Below are 19322 nucleotides of genomic sequence, written 5' to 3' on the forward strand. Positions count from 1 at the left end.
GGGGGCTGTAAAGGTCATTTTTGTCTTTCAAATCAAGCAATAGTCATTGAAAAGTAGACACAACAACTCTCAGCACCATGATATGAACCTACTTACTATACCTGGGAAGAAGAGGCTGGCTGTGGTAACATATTGGTAGAGCATCTGCTATTCAGCTCCAATTTGCGACTCCTAGTTTGATCCCAGGCTAGCCATTTTGATTTGCTGCAAGAGTTGCTACTCTGACAGCTTAAATTTGCAGGACATTCCTGAGGGTGAAGTATTTATAATTAATGTTGGCTACGACAATGAAGGGGGAATATTCTTCAATTGGGACACCTCTCATCAGATGGAAGGCCATGTGAGAGAGCTACCATCTGACTTTTTAACAAAGAAACAAACATGGGGAAAGGATTCTTGGATTGTTCAAGCTGCCTCTCAGACCAATCAGCTAGACCAGAATCTTTTACACATGATTTTACCATTGCTTGATAAAAAGATACGTGAGTTCTGCAACAGCATATTGATAATGTCAAAGTGAGTGAAACCATTGCACAACAATTTTGTTTTTAAGGTTGTTTTATTACATGTTAGAGATAAGATTACTGATCTGGTTAATCCTTGAATATAAGGTTGATCCGGAATTTTAGTCAAAAACTTGTCCAAGTCTGACTTAAATCCTGCTACTGGATCAACGCCTACATAAGCTACAGAAAATGGATGGATGAAATAAATAAGCAGGCAGTTGTTAATATAACTGTAAGCTATTTTGTAGTTTCATGTCAAACAAAGTTCTAGAAAAAATGGGGAGAACTTCAAATCACACAACTTTTTCCCAAAAATTGATACCAGGTTGGTCTAAAAAATTCCCAAATTGCAGAAATATTCATATTTTTGTGTTGAAGTGGTTGAAATTGCATAAAAAAGACAGAAACATATGAAATATTGTTGATAAAATTGCAAAAGTTGCACATGCAATTTTCTTGATGATATGCAAGTTTTTTTGCAAAATTTGCACAATTTGCAGAATGCAAGTTTTGGCTAGGCCTAGTTGGAATAGCCAAAACTAGAGGGCTTGCCAAAACTATCTAGGGGAAAGTTGCGAAAGAAAAATTTGCTTGTCCCATATTTTATTACTTAAAACTGCAAAGGCTGTGATTATTTTTGGACAACGAACCATCCTATCATATTTTGAACGATCGTCTTTTAGTCAACATCAAATCAGTCACATGAATGGAAAATAGCTTATTTGAAATTGCCGGACTAGTTACTACCTTGCTGCTTGTCTAGCAGAAAAACTTTGGAAAAAGAGGCAATGAAGGAAGACAGGAGAAAAGGCGCTTTCCAGGTGAGATACTTGTGTAAACGTAATAGCAGAAAAATAATGGGAAATAACTTTTGAATAAAATAATAGACAAATGTTTGCAGTTTGGAGAAACAAATAAAAGTAGAAGAGGCCTCCCACTATGCCTGAATTTAAATTCAACTCTTACTGATGAAGTTTAAATGAAAGCAGTGAAAAGGCATGAAGACATGTTTCCCCGTTCTCTAGGTTTTGGGTAATTTATTCAGAATGTGGCAAAAAATGGTTAACACTTACAATCCAATTACCGAAGTTTTGCTCCCAACTCTGGTTATTTCTTAACAGGCTTGTTTTGAATTTGTCCATGATCGTGAAAAATGTATTCTATATTTTGTAGATATGTCATATTTGTAACAACCAAGTATTTGATGGTAGGATTAGTGTTGCCAGAAAATTTCCTTTATTCCCCAAAACACGTGCTAAATAACCCTATCAATGAACGAAAACATCCCTATCTTTTTCTCAGGCTCCATCCTTGCCCAATTTGCTTACCTCGAATGTTTGCTGGGAATAAGTAGGTTTTGGTCCTGAAGCAGGATTTAAGTCAGACTTGGATAAGTTTTTGACCAAAATTCTTGGCAAACCTAAATTCAAGGCCCAGCCAGATCCACCAACTCTAATTCATTGGTTTATCCGATATCATATGTATGCTTTGAAAGCTAATTAATATAGATACAGCTCAGTTTATACAAATCAAATTCAGTTTTCTTCATTCTTTTAGAATTGAATAGATTTTGCAAAAAAATGGAAATATCAAGATAAAATTGATCTTTGAAAAAGGGTGGAGAGCCTAACCGGTTTAGATTAGGCGGTTTGAGTCAGAAGAATGTCAAAAAAAACGGTCAAAAGCCAGAATTTATATATAAACAGGAGACTTTGCTACCCACTTTGATCTCAAATCAAGCTTAGATCTTGCGTTTATTGGTAATTTTCGCGCTTTTTCTCCGCTAGTTATCTGGAAGCACTGGCTGCATCTTCTTTTGGTTCAAAGAGTACTGACTGCATTTTTCGTAACTGCAAGGAGGCAAGCGTACTTCTGAAAGCCAAGTCAAAGAGTACTCTTTGAGAGTACACAAATTTTTGAAGGCAAGTGAACATAGAGTACGGAAATGTTCGCAATTGATGCCATGTCGTTTAGAGGACGGAAATCAATGTTCCAAGTTATTTAGATAGTTTGTAATAGGCAGGTTGTCAATTACGTTGCATCAAATAAAGGGCATTTCACAAAAAACTACGAACACTTGATCAAACTCGGAACCCCAAAAAACTGATGGTCAAAATAATGTGCCAGATTGAAATATACAAAAACACTCCTTGAAGCATATGAAAGCCAGTCAATTAGCTGCATCTTCATTCAACGTTACATCAAAAAAGTGCATTAATGTGTCATGATAAAATTTTTAGTTCATAAAGCTCGCCTTCTTCTGTCCTCAAAGTACATCTTACATTGGCACTAAATAACACAATTGGAATCATAAATTTTAATGTACTCATGTTGGAAGTGAACTATTACGATGGGAACTGCAAACAACATCCTGCAAATGAAGCCAAAACATCGTTTGAAAATTCTCACCATTCATTTGGGTTCCTAATCTACTTTAGGTAAGGTGAAAATGTACGTTCGTCCACACATTCTGAAAATGTACGAGTACGTTCGTCCACACTACGCATTCTTCTTTAATAAGAAGGCGCATTGGTTAAAGTCCTTCACAAGTAATAAAAAACCCACGAAACATTTTGCATCTATCAGTTCATTCAACAATTTTCATCTCCAAACACGTTTCTAAGGGGTAAGACCATGCCGGAATACTACCAAACTCGAGCCTTGGTTAAAAAAACCAAGGATGCCAAATTTGGCGAAGGAACTATCAAACGAGGTGTGACTGGACCCGATCAAATCGAGGTGGATATCAAGTTTTGTGGCATTTGCCACACCGACGTTCACTTGGCAAACGATGAAATTTCAATGCTTTTACCCGCCGTTTATCCCATCGTTCCAGGCCACGAAATGGCCGGCATCGTCACCAAGGTAATATTGTGAATCATATAGCACACCATAACTTACTGTAAAGGTTAGACCCTCCTCCAAAGTGAAGAATATACAAATCATTTTAAGTTGTTATAAATCCGTGTCTCGTAGGTTGGTGAGAATGTGAAGAATTTTAAAGTCGGTGATCGCGTGGGCATGGGATGTATTGTGGAGGCGTGCTTGAAGTGTTCCCAATGTAAGTTTGGGGATGAGCAATTGTGCCAAACCGGTTATACCCATACATACAGCGCCCCCATCCAATATGGACAACTGGCCACTGACACTGGCGTCACTTTTGGAGGTTACTCTGAGAAGATAAGTATCCATGAGCATTTTGCCGTCAAGATCCCGGATTCCTATCCAATGGAGGCTGCTGGTCCCATCTTTTGCTCCGGGATCACCATGTTTAGCCCCTTAAAGCGGTGTGGAGCCACCGCCGGAGGCCAAAGGGTAGGCATCATTGGCATTGGTGGGTTGGGGCAGATGGGCATCCGATTGGCCAAGGCCATGAATTGTGAGGTCACGGCCATCTCGACCTCGCCTAACAAGGAGGCAAAGGCCAGGGAGATTGGTGCCGATCACTTTGTGGTGTCCACGGACCCGGATGCCATGAAAAAAGCAGCCAAGAGTTTGGACATCATTTTGGACACGGCTGCGGTGGACCATCAAGCCATTGACTACTTTCCTCTTCTGGATGCTAATGGTCAACTAGTTTTGATTGGGGTGACCATAGAGCCACATTCGGTAAGTTCGACCACCTTATCCACGCGTTTTCATAAAAAAAAGGCCAATGACAGACAAAAGAGAAGGAGGGCAATTTTCTCGAGTTCAATACGAAATGAAGGATATTCTTTCCGAAGCTATTTCCTTCAGTAAAAGATTGCCTCCCACCCCACATTGGCAAATGAAAGAGATCATTTATGGTTCTGTTTTCCTCGTGGCCTGGGCGGCAAGCTTCCAAACATCCTTGGCACTCGTCGACAGATTACTAGTTTGTTTGAACAGATTGTAGTCAACGTTGGCTACCTTTGAAACTGGCCATGTACTCGTTGCTTTTCAAGTAATAGTTTCATTTTTTTTGTTCACTTCAGATACCCGCAGGTGCCCTGATGTTCAATCGCCAATCCCTTTCCGGCTCTTTAATTGGAAGTATGCTAGAGACGCAGGAAGTGATTGACTTTTGCGCCAAGCACCAGATTATCCCAGACACCAAATTAGTCACGGGTGACCAAGTGGAAGATGTTTACCAGGCTTTACGGTCCAAGAACGACAGCATCATTCGATACGTGTTGGATATTGAGAAAACATTCAAATGATTATTCCACCGTCGAAACGCGAGATTTTTGGAAATTTTGGAAAAGTTTTGGAAAAATAAAACAGCTCTCTCAAAAGGAGTCAAAACTTTCGCCCTGATCCGTCAACATTGACGGCTTTGGAATTCCCGCGTTATCATTTCTATATCGAGAATTCCTGATATTTAAATCTCTAGATAAGTTGATTGACTGGAATAGGCTGTTTTGGCTTTCCATTTCGCGGCCCGAGTGTGCTCAAAATTCAAGAATGTCCACATTCTTGGCTGGCCGGGAAAAGGGCTCTCGTGGCGCCCTTGGAGTTTGGCGCTGAAATGGCTAGCACCACCAGATCTTCAGCAGTTGCCGCCAAGAAGTCGAAGAGGCGAGTTCTCTGGGGAATCGCTCAGAACAGTCCTCAGTTGAAGATCGAGTGAGTGTCCTGCGTGTCCTTGCATTGAGAATATTTACTTTTGTTTGACGAAGTTGTGGCTGGTCACTGAGCTAACTCAAAAGTCATTGTGGTTATTGTTGACCTTGTGCGGTTTTTGTTGCGTGTATACCCATAAATCATGGAAAAACTGAAGGAAAACCTTCATAAAGGTGTCATGACTTCCATGATGTGTGTGGGATATCAAAAGTTTGAGAATGACGACATGGCATCCATTGGATACAATTGCTCAGCTTGTGGCCACCATGGCACGGTACAGGTAATGCTCTAGCTAATACACTCTCAACCCATTTGCAGGTGTCTTTAGATAGGGGCTAGGGGTTTTGCATATTCAATGGGATAACATGTGTTCTTCAATTCAAGCAATTCGAGTTCGAATTTTGAGCATGTCGTCGAACGTGTTTTCACCTATTAATCATTCAAATGATTCATTACCATATTACAACTGGTCTCTCTATAGAACGTACGGACCTACCATATCTCAGAATTGGCCTTTGAGAGATTGGCATGCAAGTCCAGCTTGTCGACCACTAAAAGGGAGAGATTGCTTGTGATGAGTTTTGGAGCCCGTAATGATGGATGTCCTCCAATATGGAATGCTTTCAATATGCGCTGAAAAAGATCCGCTTTTTGTCACACACTTTCTAACGAGTGATTGAAGTGTCTTTTTGTCGCCAGTAGTTGCACAGGCTTTGGCCAAATAGGGGTTCAGCATTTGCATAATCAAATCAGCCCCCGCTTGTCCGGCTATAGCAGCTCCTTTTTATGGTCGAATATCCAATCACAGATTGGGAAATAGGGCCCATTTTATTAGATTTTTTTTTACCTTCTCATTGAAACAAATTGGATGATTCCCAGAGTATCCTTTTAGATCTGAAAGAAATTTATATTGCCATTGGAGAGTGAATAAAGTGTTGTTATGTAAACTCTTGGTGGTGTACGAGGCACGTTAATACGAGTTGACGCACATTTTAATCCGTGGAAGGAATTTGATTTAAAACTGTCTCCTCCTTAACAGACCTTGCCTCGATCGAGTTAACGAACAGGGTGCGTACAAGACCTCCCACCAGGGCTGGAAATGAGAATGGTAATTTTGTTACGAATGAAATTCAACCCAGATCCCTGCAGTCCACCACCCTCTTTGACACTGAAAGAAATGAATTTGGTTGAGTTCAGAAAAGAGCCCAGGTGACTCTTATATTGTAGCTTGGGAGAGTGGAAGATTGGTGAAAAGTCAGTTCTACGTAATCTTACAATTACGAAACTTGATATGCTCCAAACAATATTTTGCGCCGTTATAGGGCAAGTTGTGAAATGCTCTTAAGGGCAAATACAAACACTAATGAACTCACCGAATCTAATCCATATGAAAGTTTCGTCAGTGCTTGTGGTCTATCAGCCGGTATTGTTCATTTGGAATGGTTTTCTGCAATGGCGTGTGGGATGGGACCGTTGACAGGTTGTTGAACATTGCCAATGTGCGAGAACCCAGCTCCTCGCCCCTTCCAATTGTCCAATTGTTTTAACACTCAATGGGGTGTCCGTGCAACATGGGAGAGACCCCAAGCCAGTCATGGAATCCCCATTTATACTCAGGAAATCAGCCCATCACCGAACCCCATTGACTCGAAATCCCTCTTCATCCATCCAGTTAGCGGCAAGAGCCTGATTTGAAAACCGGGCTTCGAGCAAATCGAGTTCACACAGAGCACTATAGTTGGCAAATTTCGGGTTAGCTGAGCCTTGTTAGTTGAATGGCAGGCCATTGAGGAGTTCTCTTAGTTTAATTTATTTCCCAATTTTACGAGCCCGGAGGTCAAGAGAACGCCTTGGGGCGATTGAAAAATTGCTAATGCTGTCCAATTGGATTTTAGCCTGATCTTGGGAGGGATTCGTTTTTTTTGTATTGATGAGCAGGATCTTTTGAGTTTTTTTTGTGTTGTACTTATCTCATGAAGAAGAATGGGCATGTGGCGTGTGTCGATCATGGGAGGAAGATCACTTGAAATCGAAACTATTGGGCAATCGAATCGATATTTCCTTTGTCAATTTGGGATTGGAATGTACGGAGATCGTGCTGAGAAATAGAATGAAGTTTCCTCACCATGGTCTCTGACGGGTCAGTTGGACTTCTTGTATAATTTTGCATGGACAAGACATAGTCCCCGACTCCTCAATAGAAGTGGCACGGTTTGGTGTTCTACTATTCATTTGGTACATCCAAATCGCCATAAGGCTTTGGAAAGCATACCTCGTCGTTAAGAAGTCCATTTGTAATCATGCAGTTTACGTTCAACTCGCGCCGCTGCCGGAATTCCAGCTCTGCAAGAGGCCAAAAATTGGAATTGGAATTCTCTAACTCCTCTGGAACCTCTCGATGGGTGGATGGCAGTCATCAGAGGGACACTTGGCTCCAGGTATGATCATTAATCCAAATCCCACAGGGAGATATACAGAGAGGGAAGAGCAGAAGATTTCTCTTCCTGGGCTACTCAAAGTCGAATCTGCAGATCATTTGATGCATAATATTTATCAAACTGCATCCAGAAATCCACATCCTTGCTCATTGATCAGAGGCTATGGCGTATGAAGCGAAAAGGATCCAGGATACCCTATTGAGCTCGTTCCGGTTCTCACGCATCCGCGTCGGGTGTTGAAATGGAATGTGAGGGTTTTTAGTACTTTTCACCCGGTTGTGGATGATCGTTAAATACCAGATTGTCAGTGCGATTTGTCATGGGGTCGATCTTGGCTTTTTATTCCCAAGCATGGCATGACTTTAAGGAAGAGACTGGTTTGGGTTTTCTGCTTGAAAAAAAAAACCTTGCAGAGAAACGATGCAATCATCAATTTTCTGGTTCAGCTCAGTTTTAAAAGGGAAAACACCGCCGTTATGAAAGGTGCCGAATTGCCCCCCAAAAATGAGTCCCTGGAATTTCTTCCCAAGACAAGATGAACAGGGAAGCCATTTTACACCTCTTACTCTTCTTACCTCTCTATTTCCTATCCTATCCGGACGTCCTTTGTTGCCCGGCTTCACCCTCGTCTGAATTAAAAATCCGAGCTCTACATATGAACCCAGGGGCAACTTCACAAATCCTGGTCGGTGGTCATGCTAAACTAAATTGACCATGACACGAAATGGCATCCCTGATGATTAGAGAACGGGACCAATGAGATTTATCTCGTTTTTGGCTGGCTCAGAGGGCGTCCGATGTCACGCCAGTTTCATCTCTTTTTGCTGCTCTTCTCAATGGCTTCACCGACGATAGTGTGACAAGTCGGCATGTGTGAGACGACAGTTGACAAGATGCACTTAACGTGCCAAATTCCGAGTGCATACAACCATGCTACGTTTCTTCGTTAGTCGGGATTTCGAATTTGGCTTTTTCTCCCTCAATAAATATGATCTTATCACTTGGACAGGTTATCACAGCCTCCGATCAGTTCGACACCCAATAAAGAACCATTCAAAGTCCCTCGCACTTGTTTCGTGTTCTCCAACAGAGCTCGGATTTTGGGGTCGAAACAACTCATTCTTGGTTTGGATATGCTTTGTCGCCGAATTTCTGCGTTGGGAAAAGCAAGTGAAAAAAATCCTGGAATGAGTTTACGACATGTCGGTGACACTTGCCAATGGGATTCCATTCACAGAACTCGACTCTAGTCAGTCAGGTTGAAGCCCAATCAATTCACTTTTGTATTGGAAGAAACCGTTTTTTTCTGCTCATCTCGTGCAGTGCTTACCTGAACTTGTCAAACGGTCACGAGTTCGACACCCGGCAGGAGGTCAATTGCACACAGACCCCCTCTCTGTCCGTCCACTTTTAGGGTGAACTCCAGAATTCAATATTTGTCCATTTGTTATCAAAAACAGACATGAGCCTAAAAAATATGTATTTTCCTTTTCAACGCTAAACTATCTCCATTCAAAGCTCGCCACCTAATAACTGTTGCATATTATTGTGCAATTAGGATCATTAATAGACCAGAAAAGCTCATCCTTGACGGCAATATTCGATCTCACATTCTTTTTTCGTCTATTTCGGCCAAGTCCCAGAATCCAAATTTTGAGTCGATTTTCCAATTTAGAGACACTTTTAACTGGAGGAGTGGACATCGACGGAGTTAGGCCGATTTTATATTTTGTGAAAGCTCTTTGACGGATGCATTAAATGAAACAGGCAAAAAGGTACTGTCGTTTTGAGGGAGAACTCACACTTTTTATTACATACATAATTATATTATTATATAATGCTAAAACGCTACGCTCCTTATCCCATTATAAATTTTCAATAAATTCATCTAAATTAAGATAGCCCGGGATTTTGTGCAGCATGGAATTATTTCTTTTCTTTGAAATCATTATTTAATACTGTATGGTTGTATCCCTTGAATCGAATTTTAGCTGAAATACTATTATCGCTGAGCGGCCTAGCTCCGTCAATTGCCATGTCCAACCCTCCTTTTAAAGATAGACTTGACCAATATGAGCCGTTGTACTGTACGTACACAATAACATCAAAAGCCGTATGATCAGAAATTGATAAAATGCTATATATCTACATGCCATGACTGAGGGCGAATTGTCCCAGGTCTATCTCTAAAAAACGTTTCCCTTTACCTCTTGGAGGTAGTGATAAATCTGCCGGAGTGACGGCGTTTCTTTAGCTTCACTCCCAGTTATCTCCGTGTTTGCCATGGATGATTTTACGTTTTTATTGACGTTGCCGCCAGAACGAAGTTTTACTCTTGCTCAGCCCTTCACATTAGTTCTGTGCTGTTGACGAAAATGAATTGAGAAGTTCGTTGTTCATTCGTTCATGAAGCCTTGAGACAAATTGTTTGCTTTATAGGGAGTAAAAAGGATGCTCTCACAAAAGGATTTTCCTCTCTTTCACGCAGAATGGATTTGTGTGACTTCAGTCTAGCTTGAACGGGGTGTCGCCTTCCATTCAAAGGAGGGCACCAAGTCATCATGAAATCGGCATTTCTTCACTACACAGAACATAGATCCTTGAGTCTTGCTTGGCAGAGCTTGAAATCTTCCAAGAATTGAGATTCCCATTTAGCCCCACACACATTCCGACCAGGGTCAAGGAATGGCTTGACCCTCAGGATAATGGGCCTAAATCATACTCTTGAAGCCCAAAACATAGATGCGGTTGGTCAGAAAAGGACAAGAGGGAGATGCGAATTTGATGTCAGCACTTGCAGGATCGAGTGGGGTTTTAAGATTGAATTGTGAATGAACTAGGTTGTCTGTAATTTTTGATGAGTACATACATCTATGACCAAGTTGTTGGAGTGGGATTGCTTGAAACGGGTTTTGGGGCATGCAAAGAGGAAAGGAAATGCCAGACAAAGAGGACCTTGCCCAGGAAAAGCTTTTGGATATGAACCCTCTCTCATTTCCTTCTTTGCCTCGTTTCGCAATCGCTCGGAAGGGTTTGTCGAAAGTGAAAGGGCCGCATTTCCTAATTTTAGTGCTAGTAAATCATGTCTTGCTCAGCGTTGGGTTCCCGATGGAAATAAATATTGGTGGTTTGGAATCGACTTCTCGGGAATGGCAAGAGCGAAGGAGCTACTAAATTGGATTATGATGGATCTCAATCACTGACAAACCCCTCCAAAAGTCTTCAAATGCTCAAAATTAGATCGTATCTTCAGATTATCGCGTCGATCTTCGAGGAATGCGAGCAGTTTGGGAATCGAATACCTGTCCGGATTGGAAACTCGAACTGATTTAAATTTTGATTGGAGCCAGCGTAATTCAATCCAATTCAAATCCACCGACTCAAACTCGCATCAAAGCAAAAAATGCCTCCACAACACTATTTGGAATTCAATCTCCGGAATGCAAGTCTCCATGGAGCTCACCTAACCTAAAATAGATTGTATACGGCCTATACCCTAACCGTATAGGTACGATCCATGAGGCAATAGCGATTAGAACCCTCTTCAAGTTCCAAACGATGAACTCAGGGTGGCCAGATCTCAAAGTCAATTGGCTCGTAGAGGGGGCCACCCTGGCATTAACACAATCATAATGGTATGAAGAGTCTAAAAGTGAATCGACAACGACGTCTTACAACTCAAACTGTGGGGTCACTCCTTCCAGATTTGGGGATGACGAGGCTCTTGGAGGCCGCATTCCTCGGGATATCTAGAATTATTTTGGACTCTGGAAAAAGGGAATATTTCACTTGTATGGTTAACCTTTTTTATGAATACGTCAATTTCTGATGTTGCTTTACCCTTCGTTGTCAACCTGATTGTGCGCAGTCCTCTAGATGTCTAGACATCCACGTTGTAACCGCCACATTCTTTGAGAGCACAAATTACAGCCGTATTGTTTTGAGTCAAATCGTGGTTGAGTTGGTTGGTTGGTTGGTTGGATGGTTGGTTTGCTGGGTGGCTGTAGTAGCCCCAGTAAAAAAGCCTAGGAGAGCTGCTCGCTAGCTCACCGAGGGCCAGGTTTTATATCACTCACACACTTGTGAGAGCAGGCAAAGCAACTCAATCAAAACGCTTCATCATCATCTTCATTGCAGGTAAATTGCAGGGAATGGGCTTTGGAATTCGGCACTGATATATGGTATCCAAAGACTCTCTGCGCCGTTTGATAAGCCTTTCCAGAGCTGGAAAAGGCGTTTAGGATACCTGAGCTTATGATTTAGTGATAGATGAACTGTCTGAAGCCAATGGGATCGTAGAGCTAAAGGTCAAGATGTGACAAAATAGATTCCCAAATTGCGCTCAGGAATGCCAATTGATTCTTCACACTCCTAACACCAACACTCTCGCCCAGCCACCAAAAGAAAGAGCAATGATTTTGTGCATTGAAATCACAATTCCGCTTGTTCACTTTCTCCACATGGCCACTTCCTTGCCTTGCTTCTTTGCTTCTTGTCGTTTATCTCCCTGGAATTTCGAATTCAATCCCTGTAAACTCGAATGGACGTGAAAAACGCGCATGCCTTCTTCCTTCGTCTCGATATCAGTAGAAATCTATTTTCTCTTTTTCCCCTCAAAATGATTTTCACCATCACCTCTCTCGTCTTGGATGGATCAGTGGAGGCATAGAGAGAAAACTGACGTGAAAACCAGCCTCACCAATGTTTCTTGAGGCTTGTCAAAAATGCCAAGAATGTAATTCGGCTAGCTGCAGGCTTTTATTTCAGCGCCATCCATGTGGCGTTTCAGCGTTGCCAAACTAGTTATTAATAATGTTAATCAGTTCATTTTCACTCTTCTGATTCGCACATTTCAGACTCAATGGTGGTTTATGTTGAATATTTTCAACTGCTCTTAAGATGCAATCCCGCATCATTGTCACATTTAGCCCAAAGGGTTGAGGTTAATGGCATCCCTTGACCTAGGGGTCAGCTGGTTCACCCAAACAAAATCCAGGGTTGTGAGGTTGTTTATTTTAATTCGTCAGACTTCACAAAAAGAATGGCAAAGAGGGAAATCCTGGTTGAATAACGATAGCACCTTGCCCATTAATCTAGGAGAATCTCCGACCCTAGATCAAACAGTTTTGGATCGAGTTCAAAGATCATCTTCAAGCCTCTTTTGTGTGTTCCGATTATGGCTTGATGGACATCCATAACTGTTTTGCCTAATGAATGATGGTTCATTGTACCAAAAGAGACGCTTGCATACAACATTGCAAACACTTTCTCCCACCTCCTTTCAAGCCCCCCAGTACTCAGACCCTTTGGAATGTTTGCATAAATGAGCAAACCCAAAAGTAAAAGCATGCAGTAAAGAGTATCTCAGTTTACCCTCCAACTCAGCTGAAGCTCGAGCTGACAGTAGAGGTTAAAGGTTCTGAAGTTGTTCATCTTGTGCTCAAGGTTAGTCAACCAATAAAACTGGCGAGGGGGGTCGGAGAATAGTGTACAAATATGGGCCGAGAGTAAACAAACTGGAATTCCAGGACATTAGACCAAATTTCCCTAGAAAATGAAATGAGCCATGCTGGCGAGATTTGGGGGGCTAATGGACAAAGCTGGGGGCCAGTCTTTTCAGGCTCTCGTCGGGGCCTGAAACCAGATTACCTGACAGGTACCAGGCGAAGAAAAGAATTAAAATTCGAGATGAGCCATGGAAAGAAACTCTTTTGAAGGATATTTCTTTGTTCGACAATGGAATTTTGAGGCGTGGTTTTGGGAAACACGAGATCTACAAATGGCTCTCCAACACCTGAATAAATAGAACGTTTATTATTGGTCGAGCAGTCACGCCTACAATACAATGGGTGTAGAAGAAAAGGTCTCTGACAACAGAGTCACGATTATGATTGAAATGCTGTTATTTCTATGGGTGTGCATTGGTCATAAATCTTGGGATTATTGAGCACTCATTCCATCCAGTCAGTTGGTGGCGTTTAAGTGTTATCCAGCCATATATTTTGGGCAGGAGACATGTGCGGGTTATTTATGTGCTTTTTACTCTCTGTTACAGGTATGATGGAATGCATTTCTGAAGGATGAAATAAATCTTGAGTAGAAAAGATCTTCACCTCATCTTGGGTGTAGACAGATGAACAATGAAACAAGACGCACACAAGGTCTGCTGAAGGTTTTTTAACAATTACTACCATTCTTTCAAAATATGAGGCCGGACTTTCGTCATTTCAAATTTGGCATTTAATTGATCAGTTAGTTACCAACCTTGATTGATTTTACTATGGCAACTAAAAGACGCCAAACCAGAGAATCCTTGTTCTCAAGGGACTATGAATTGAGATGAAAAAAGTCATATTCATCAATTCAAAACAAGAAGCATATGATCAAAGACATAAAATGCTTGAAAAGTACCAAAAAAAGTACCACATCAACTAAAATGAGTGGAATTTCCTGAAAGAAACGGTTTAAAAGAGATTCAGAAGTTTGTAGATGAACTCACAGAAGCACCAAATCTAGACTCTTTCACAAGATGAATGAACCTTCAGTGTGCTTGGGTTGTTTCTTCACTCTTCTGTGTCTCTAGTCATTTCATGCCCTGAGTAATGGCCCCAAATGACATGTTGACTACCAGATATTTGACGACTGTTAATAATACCTCCAGCTACGTTTCGTCTGACGAAACCAACGAACTTGCCTCAAAACTCCAATCAAGGCTGTGTGCCACTTATGGTTTCCAAATGCACTGCTGTACCCTCAGCTCAGTTATCCTCAGGGATAAGGCGAATAGTCTGATACCAACTTGAATGAGGAGATGGCTGGAAGTCATGCAGACGTGCCAAAAGGTGCAATTATCGTTCATTGAAATTACTCTCTTACTCTCTCCGTGATTGACGGGTTAGACGGGCGAACAATTACGTGACGGCAAAAAATATGGGCTCATTGACAAAAGAAATCTCGACAACAAGTTTGATGATGTTTTCCTGGAGCTCAAGGCCAGAAGGGAGTCAATTATCCTCGGTGATTGTTCTTCTCAAGATTGCCGGATTTATCATTGGTAACCATCTTGATACAAGATAAAAGAGTGCTTGCCCTACAGCAGTTCCATGGTGTTTGCCATTGTCCTAGATTCAGGAAGCAGATTGTTACGACTCCTGAACCAATTCGCCAGTACTCTACCTAGATAGATAATATGTGTGTCTCTGTTGACACCCAAGGCATTAGTGCTTTTAATTGGGCGACTCTCAGACCACAAGGAATGCCCGTTTCCGGGCTCTTTTGTCGACCTGAGAAAAATCCTCAACCGCTGATTTATTTGCATTGGAACATTTCCTTCCATGGCCGTTTGATACTGCGGTGGCATGAAATCGATAGTTGGCTCGCGAGTACACCAAGCGAAATGGTCAATTCTAAATCGACATAAAAATAACTTCATCCCTTGCTGGAGTGTAACGAATTGAGCTTGGAGCAGGCAATCTGCTTGCTTCTTGCCAAAACTTTCCTTTTTCTGCATCGAATCCTGACCGCAAATTGGGAGGACGCAATTCAAAATACTCGAGGGACCTGTAATATAAAAAAAATAATCGTTGAGTATGACAAGCATATTTGAACGATTCCACTTTTGTCCTACATTTATGGTAGTTTCAGAATATTTGGTCCTTTACTCCTCATTTTGGCGGCACTGCTCTTTGAGAAAAATAGAATAACCAAACATTCCTGGAATGTCAAAAAACAAAGTCTAAGTTCACCTCCTGTTTGCAAGTGTCCCAACCCTGCGAAAAAGGGCGCCCTGTAGCAAAGGAGAGGCCAATAAAAAACGGCAATGGTTTGATCAACGTATTTGATCAAAGTCATAATGCAGAACACTCAAGGACAAGACAGCGGTCATCCAGCACCTTTTAGAATGCCCCCCTTCCCAAAGCGAGATCAGTCTCGGTTCAACGGGATAGGAAATCTAAGCGGCCAGATCTGACACAGGGTGACTAAAAACCCAGCATCCCTAACCCGATGCTTATTCGTTACACATGTCTGGTTGGTATCGGCACCCAGTTTCCACCTTAGGGTGGATGCTACCAAATCGGTGGCTTGCAATTATGTTCAAGAGTGATGAATTCCTGGCTCACGCCCTGCCCTGCTTGAAATGTTCGAGACTTGCCTGACTAATCTGGGTGGAAGAGTGGGTATTCTGGTTGAGGTAGCCATTAGCTTGATCATCCCAACTGCTTGAATGAAGGGCTGGGAACGAGAATCTGGGCCCCAAAATGGCCAAATAACGCAGAGTAGGTAAAAATAATTGGCTTGGAATGTTTGAGCTTGAGCGCGAATTTGAGCGATAAAAAATTTGAAATTGAAGCCTGATTGTGGAAAAATGAGATGATGGTTGGCTGAATCCGAGCTCTAAGTCAAGACCTTGGCCACTCGAGAAGGTTGGAAGACTAACTTGGAGATGAAAATCGATTTCACGGAGAGGCTACCTTTGGTAAAAACTATTCTCCAAAGCATACATTTCACGGCTCTGAAATGCGATTAAAGCTCAAGGATGACGGAAGATGGTTTATCACCCAATAAAAGGCCATAAAAGGGAGAGTTTGAATGCCACATGACTTCCTACATAGCCCTAGCATCACCTATCACGGTGCCTGGATGTTCATGTACGCATTATACACGTCTATTCACTCAATCTGAGGGACCCCAAGATGAGTACACACATATTTTTAGCCATGGAGAATCGGAAATTGTTTGCATCGACGTACAGAAATAAGGGAATCCGTGAAGATCCAGCGACCAACTGAGAAGAACTACCGACGACCTTTCAAAGAACCCTTGGAAGTGTACCGTTGGCCATTGAGCGCAGGATGCATTTGCCACATCTTACGTTGAAGCTTGCAAATTGTAGTTTTTGTTATAAATCGCTTTGTCTTATTTTACGTTATTGCATTGATAAGGAAAATAATCTGGATATGCCGTGGTTGCGCCCAGTTTTTTAACCTTAGTGGTTTTAAATAACCACTACTTTTCAAAACTTTGAGTATCTTAGCATCTAGTTTGATAGGCTTATTGCGCTTACTGAATGTGACGGATTGGTTGTAGCAATTGAAAATGAATCTTTCAAATTGGAAAAAGCAATCTTAAAAGATATACTTTCCACAAACAGAGATGGTATTATGATTTAAAAGAAAACCATAATGAATGATTATTTCATTCATTATTTTAATTGAATTTATTTAAATTCAAATTAAATTAATCATGAAATTCAGATGGATTTATCTGAAGATTCTTATTTGGATTCAGTATAAGGAAATCGTTATAAATGTGATAAAAAAGATGTATTTAATCCAAACTTGCAATACATTCAATGGTACTTACTTCCATCAAGGTCCCTTCAAAGAGCAAGATTAAAAAGTGAGAGTGGCCTAGCTCGGCCTGTGTTCCATCCTTCAGTTAAAAGTCTCCTCTTGACTTAACTTTGCAAATGAAGGCCTCAAGAACCGAGTTTGAAAGTGAATTACGTTTGCACACTCTTGCAAAATTTCCAAAGATACACTTAGATCTCTCGACTCTTTGTGAAGTCATCAAAGACAAAACCTTTTTGCATATTCAGCCACGTATTTAACTATACCTTGGGCAGTCATCTGGTGTCCATAACAAGTGGCAAGAAAGATGGTTGTGGAGACGGATTTCGACATGTTTTTGAACATGCTTTGGAGATCAACGAGGTGAAGCTCTCTTTTAGTCGGTTGGACTAATCGACCATGAAAAATGTACATAAATTTGAATATTTGCTCGATTGATTACATGGTAAATTATGGGTGAGCATAATAGCTCCTGTCGTTAAATATTGTCAAGGACTCGAGACGGTTGCGACAAATTTGAAAGGCAAATTCCGGTGGCTCCGAGCCGACCCTCAAGCCATTGTCGGAAAATGACAATGCCAGATCCGAATCCAGTTCTCGGCTCTACAAGGAGCCATCAGATTTGAATTGGCCAACTCGTTTCAGATCTTCTGCTATCTTGGTTCGACTGACTGAGTGAGAAATGCTAGGCCTCGCATTATTTCCTTACCAAGCGTACACGGAAGTTCAAATATTGAAAGATGCCCTATCTGAACCTGCCTAATATGCTAATGGATCTTGACGATGGGAAGGAACCTGTGAGCATAGAGCAATACGTAGTGGAGTGGGAGCCAATTAGTACTGATCGGGAATCATTTCCTATTACCTTCATGGACGTATACTGATGGTGTTCCTGTTTATCTTGTTTTCCAGGCTGATGGCAGAAAGGCCACTTCAAATATCAAAGTGATGAATAATCACAGGGTCTCGGGAACCAGTCGACGACAACTAAGCGACGTTGGGGTGAGAATGATTATTTGCAATAACTCAAACTCGTTTTGTATTCACTGTTCGATTTTGGGAGCCAAAAATAGAAGCTTCTGTTTTTAAAAGTCGGAACTCTTTTTTTTTACTCACACAACCTTATGCATTTTAAATTGGCAAAAGTTGAATCAAACTGATTTATTATCGTGTTTTCAGATATCTGTAATCAACCCTCCAATTAGTCATCAAAGGAACAAGTCACTTCCTTGTATTATCAATAACCTTCACCAAGAGCAGGAATCGCTAAAGTGCAGGAAATCTGGATCCAAGCCGAATTTGTGGTCCGTTTTGAAGAGAATGAAACGATTAGGGGTTTATTTGCCCAATGGGGACGAGTTTCTATCTCCTATTGTCTCCGATACCGATTCTGGTCTCTCGGATAGTCCAACCAACGAGTTTGAGAGCCATTCCCGCGTTCCAATGTCCAACCACGATCAATTTGTCAGCACCGCGTACGGGAATGACCCAAGTAACCATTTAAGACATGCTGCTTGGTATCAGCCTGGTCTCTCAAGGTAATTCAAGATGCCCCCATTCCTATTGGAAATGGACAATGATGGACTCATCTTTGGATTTATTTCACAGGGAAATTTCCATGGAGATCCTTTCTTCGGAACCAGTTGGCTCTTTTCTTGTAAGATGCTCAGAGAGTCGACTGGACTCATTTGCCTTGTCCCTAAAGGTGCCAAATGGCTCTGTGATCCACTACCTCATCATCTCTAATCAGCACGGCTGGCGCATCAAGGTAAGCTCCAATTGAATCAATCACGATTCACTTGCTTAATCCTTGTCATGCCATATGAAGTGCAAAATTCATGACGATTCCATTCTTTCTTCAAGGGCTCCACCAAGGCCTTTTCCTCACTCAGTACCTTGATCATTCACCACTCCGTGATGTCAGAACTCCTACCTTGTCCCTTGTTGATCCACGGGGATCCACTGGAAGATGAGCAGGATCCCACAGCCGATCAATTTGACCTGGCGGATTATCCCGATCTACTTTTCACTTTGCGAAAAGCTTTTGGATCATCCCTGGATTTGAGTGTTCCCACCCATCCATCACAATCACCTTTGTCGGTCGCCTCCTCAGAGGGATCAAATGCATCAGTGTAGTTCCTATTCGTGCTCAATAAAGTTTCTGATTCATTATTCGCCATTTATCAACTATTCATTTTTGACAGAGAATACATGAAGGTCACAAACACATGGGCTTGGGCCTCATGCTTAAAATATGTGGCCTTATTACAAAGGTTACCAAAACAATGGCAAATTTCCGTGCCTTTCAGAGAGGCTTCTCTGGTGAGAAATTGGCACCCCTCCTCGGTTCCATTTCCTCCGCATCCCCAAGTTTCGAATTGGTGGGACAAATAAGGATCGGCATTTAAAAAAAGTGTTACGTTTTAGGATTAATAAAAATAAAT

The 19322-nt window shown here is 41.6% G+C and overlaps 2 protein-coding genes and 1 long non-coding RNA gene across 6 annotated transcripts; 2 read left to right on the plus strand and 1 right to left on the minus strand.

The window, feature by feature from the left end:
• The first annotated feature begins 3040 nt into the window (after positions 1–3040).
• Positions 3041–4777, plus strand: LOC131882096 (uncharacterized). Its single transcript, XM_059229137.1, has 3 exons — positions 3041–3371; positions 3483–4115; positions 4463–4777. The coding sequence occupies exons 1-3, from the start codon at positions 3141–3143 to the stop codon at positions 4685–4687; spliced, it is 1089 nt and encodes a 362-aa protein (XP_059085120.1). The 5' UTR covers positions 3041–3140; the 3' UTR covers positions 4688–4777.
• Positions 4778–5024: 247 nt separating this feature from the next.
• LOC131882097 (tensin-1-like) lies at positions 5025–19050 on the plus strand. 4 transcript variants are annotated; one of them, XM_059229140.1, is made up of 6 exons: positions 5234–5370; positions 13584–13689; positions 17791–17880; positions 18058–18416; positions 18487–18646; positions 18742–19050. In XM_059229140.1, the coding sequence occupies exons 2-6, from the start codon at positions 13669–13671 to the stop codon at positions 19012–19014; spliced, it is 903 nt and encodes a 300-aa protein (XP_059085123.1). In that variant the 5' UTR covers positions 5234–5370; positions 13584–13668; the 3' UTR covers positions 19015–19050. The 4 variants fall into 4 exon arrangements, with proteins under 4 accessions (XP_059085121.1, XP_059085123.1, XP_059085124.1 ...); XM_059229138.1 differs by lacking the exon at positions 13584–13689 and having other exon boundaries at positions 5025–5370; XM_059229141.1 differs by lacking the exons at positions 5234–5370; positions 13584–13689 and adding an exon at positions 15100–15503.
• Positions 8757–12246, minus strand: LOC131882099 (uncharacterized). The gene is made up of 3 exons (XR_009373447.1): positions 11369–12246; positions 11204–11295; positions 8757–8996 (listed from the first exon to the last, which is right to left on the minus strand). It is a non-coding gene; the product is annotated as an uncharacterized LOC131882099 (long non-coding RNA).
• Positions 19051–19322: the final 272 nt, after the last annotated feature.

The sequence above is a fragment of the Tigriopus californicus genome, chromosome 6, assembly GCF_007210705.1.
Source record: "Tigriopus californicus strain San Diego chromosome 6, Tcal_SD_v2.1, whole genome shotgun sequence".
Lineage (NCBI taxonomy): Eukaryota > Metazoa > Arthropoda > Copepoda > Harpacticoida > Harpacticidae > Tigriopus > Tigriopus californicus.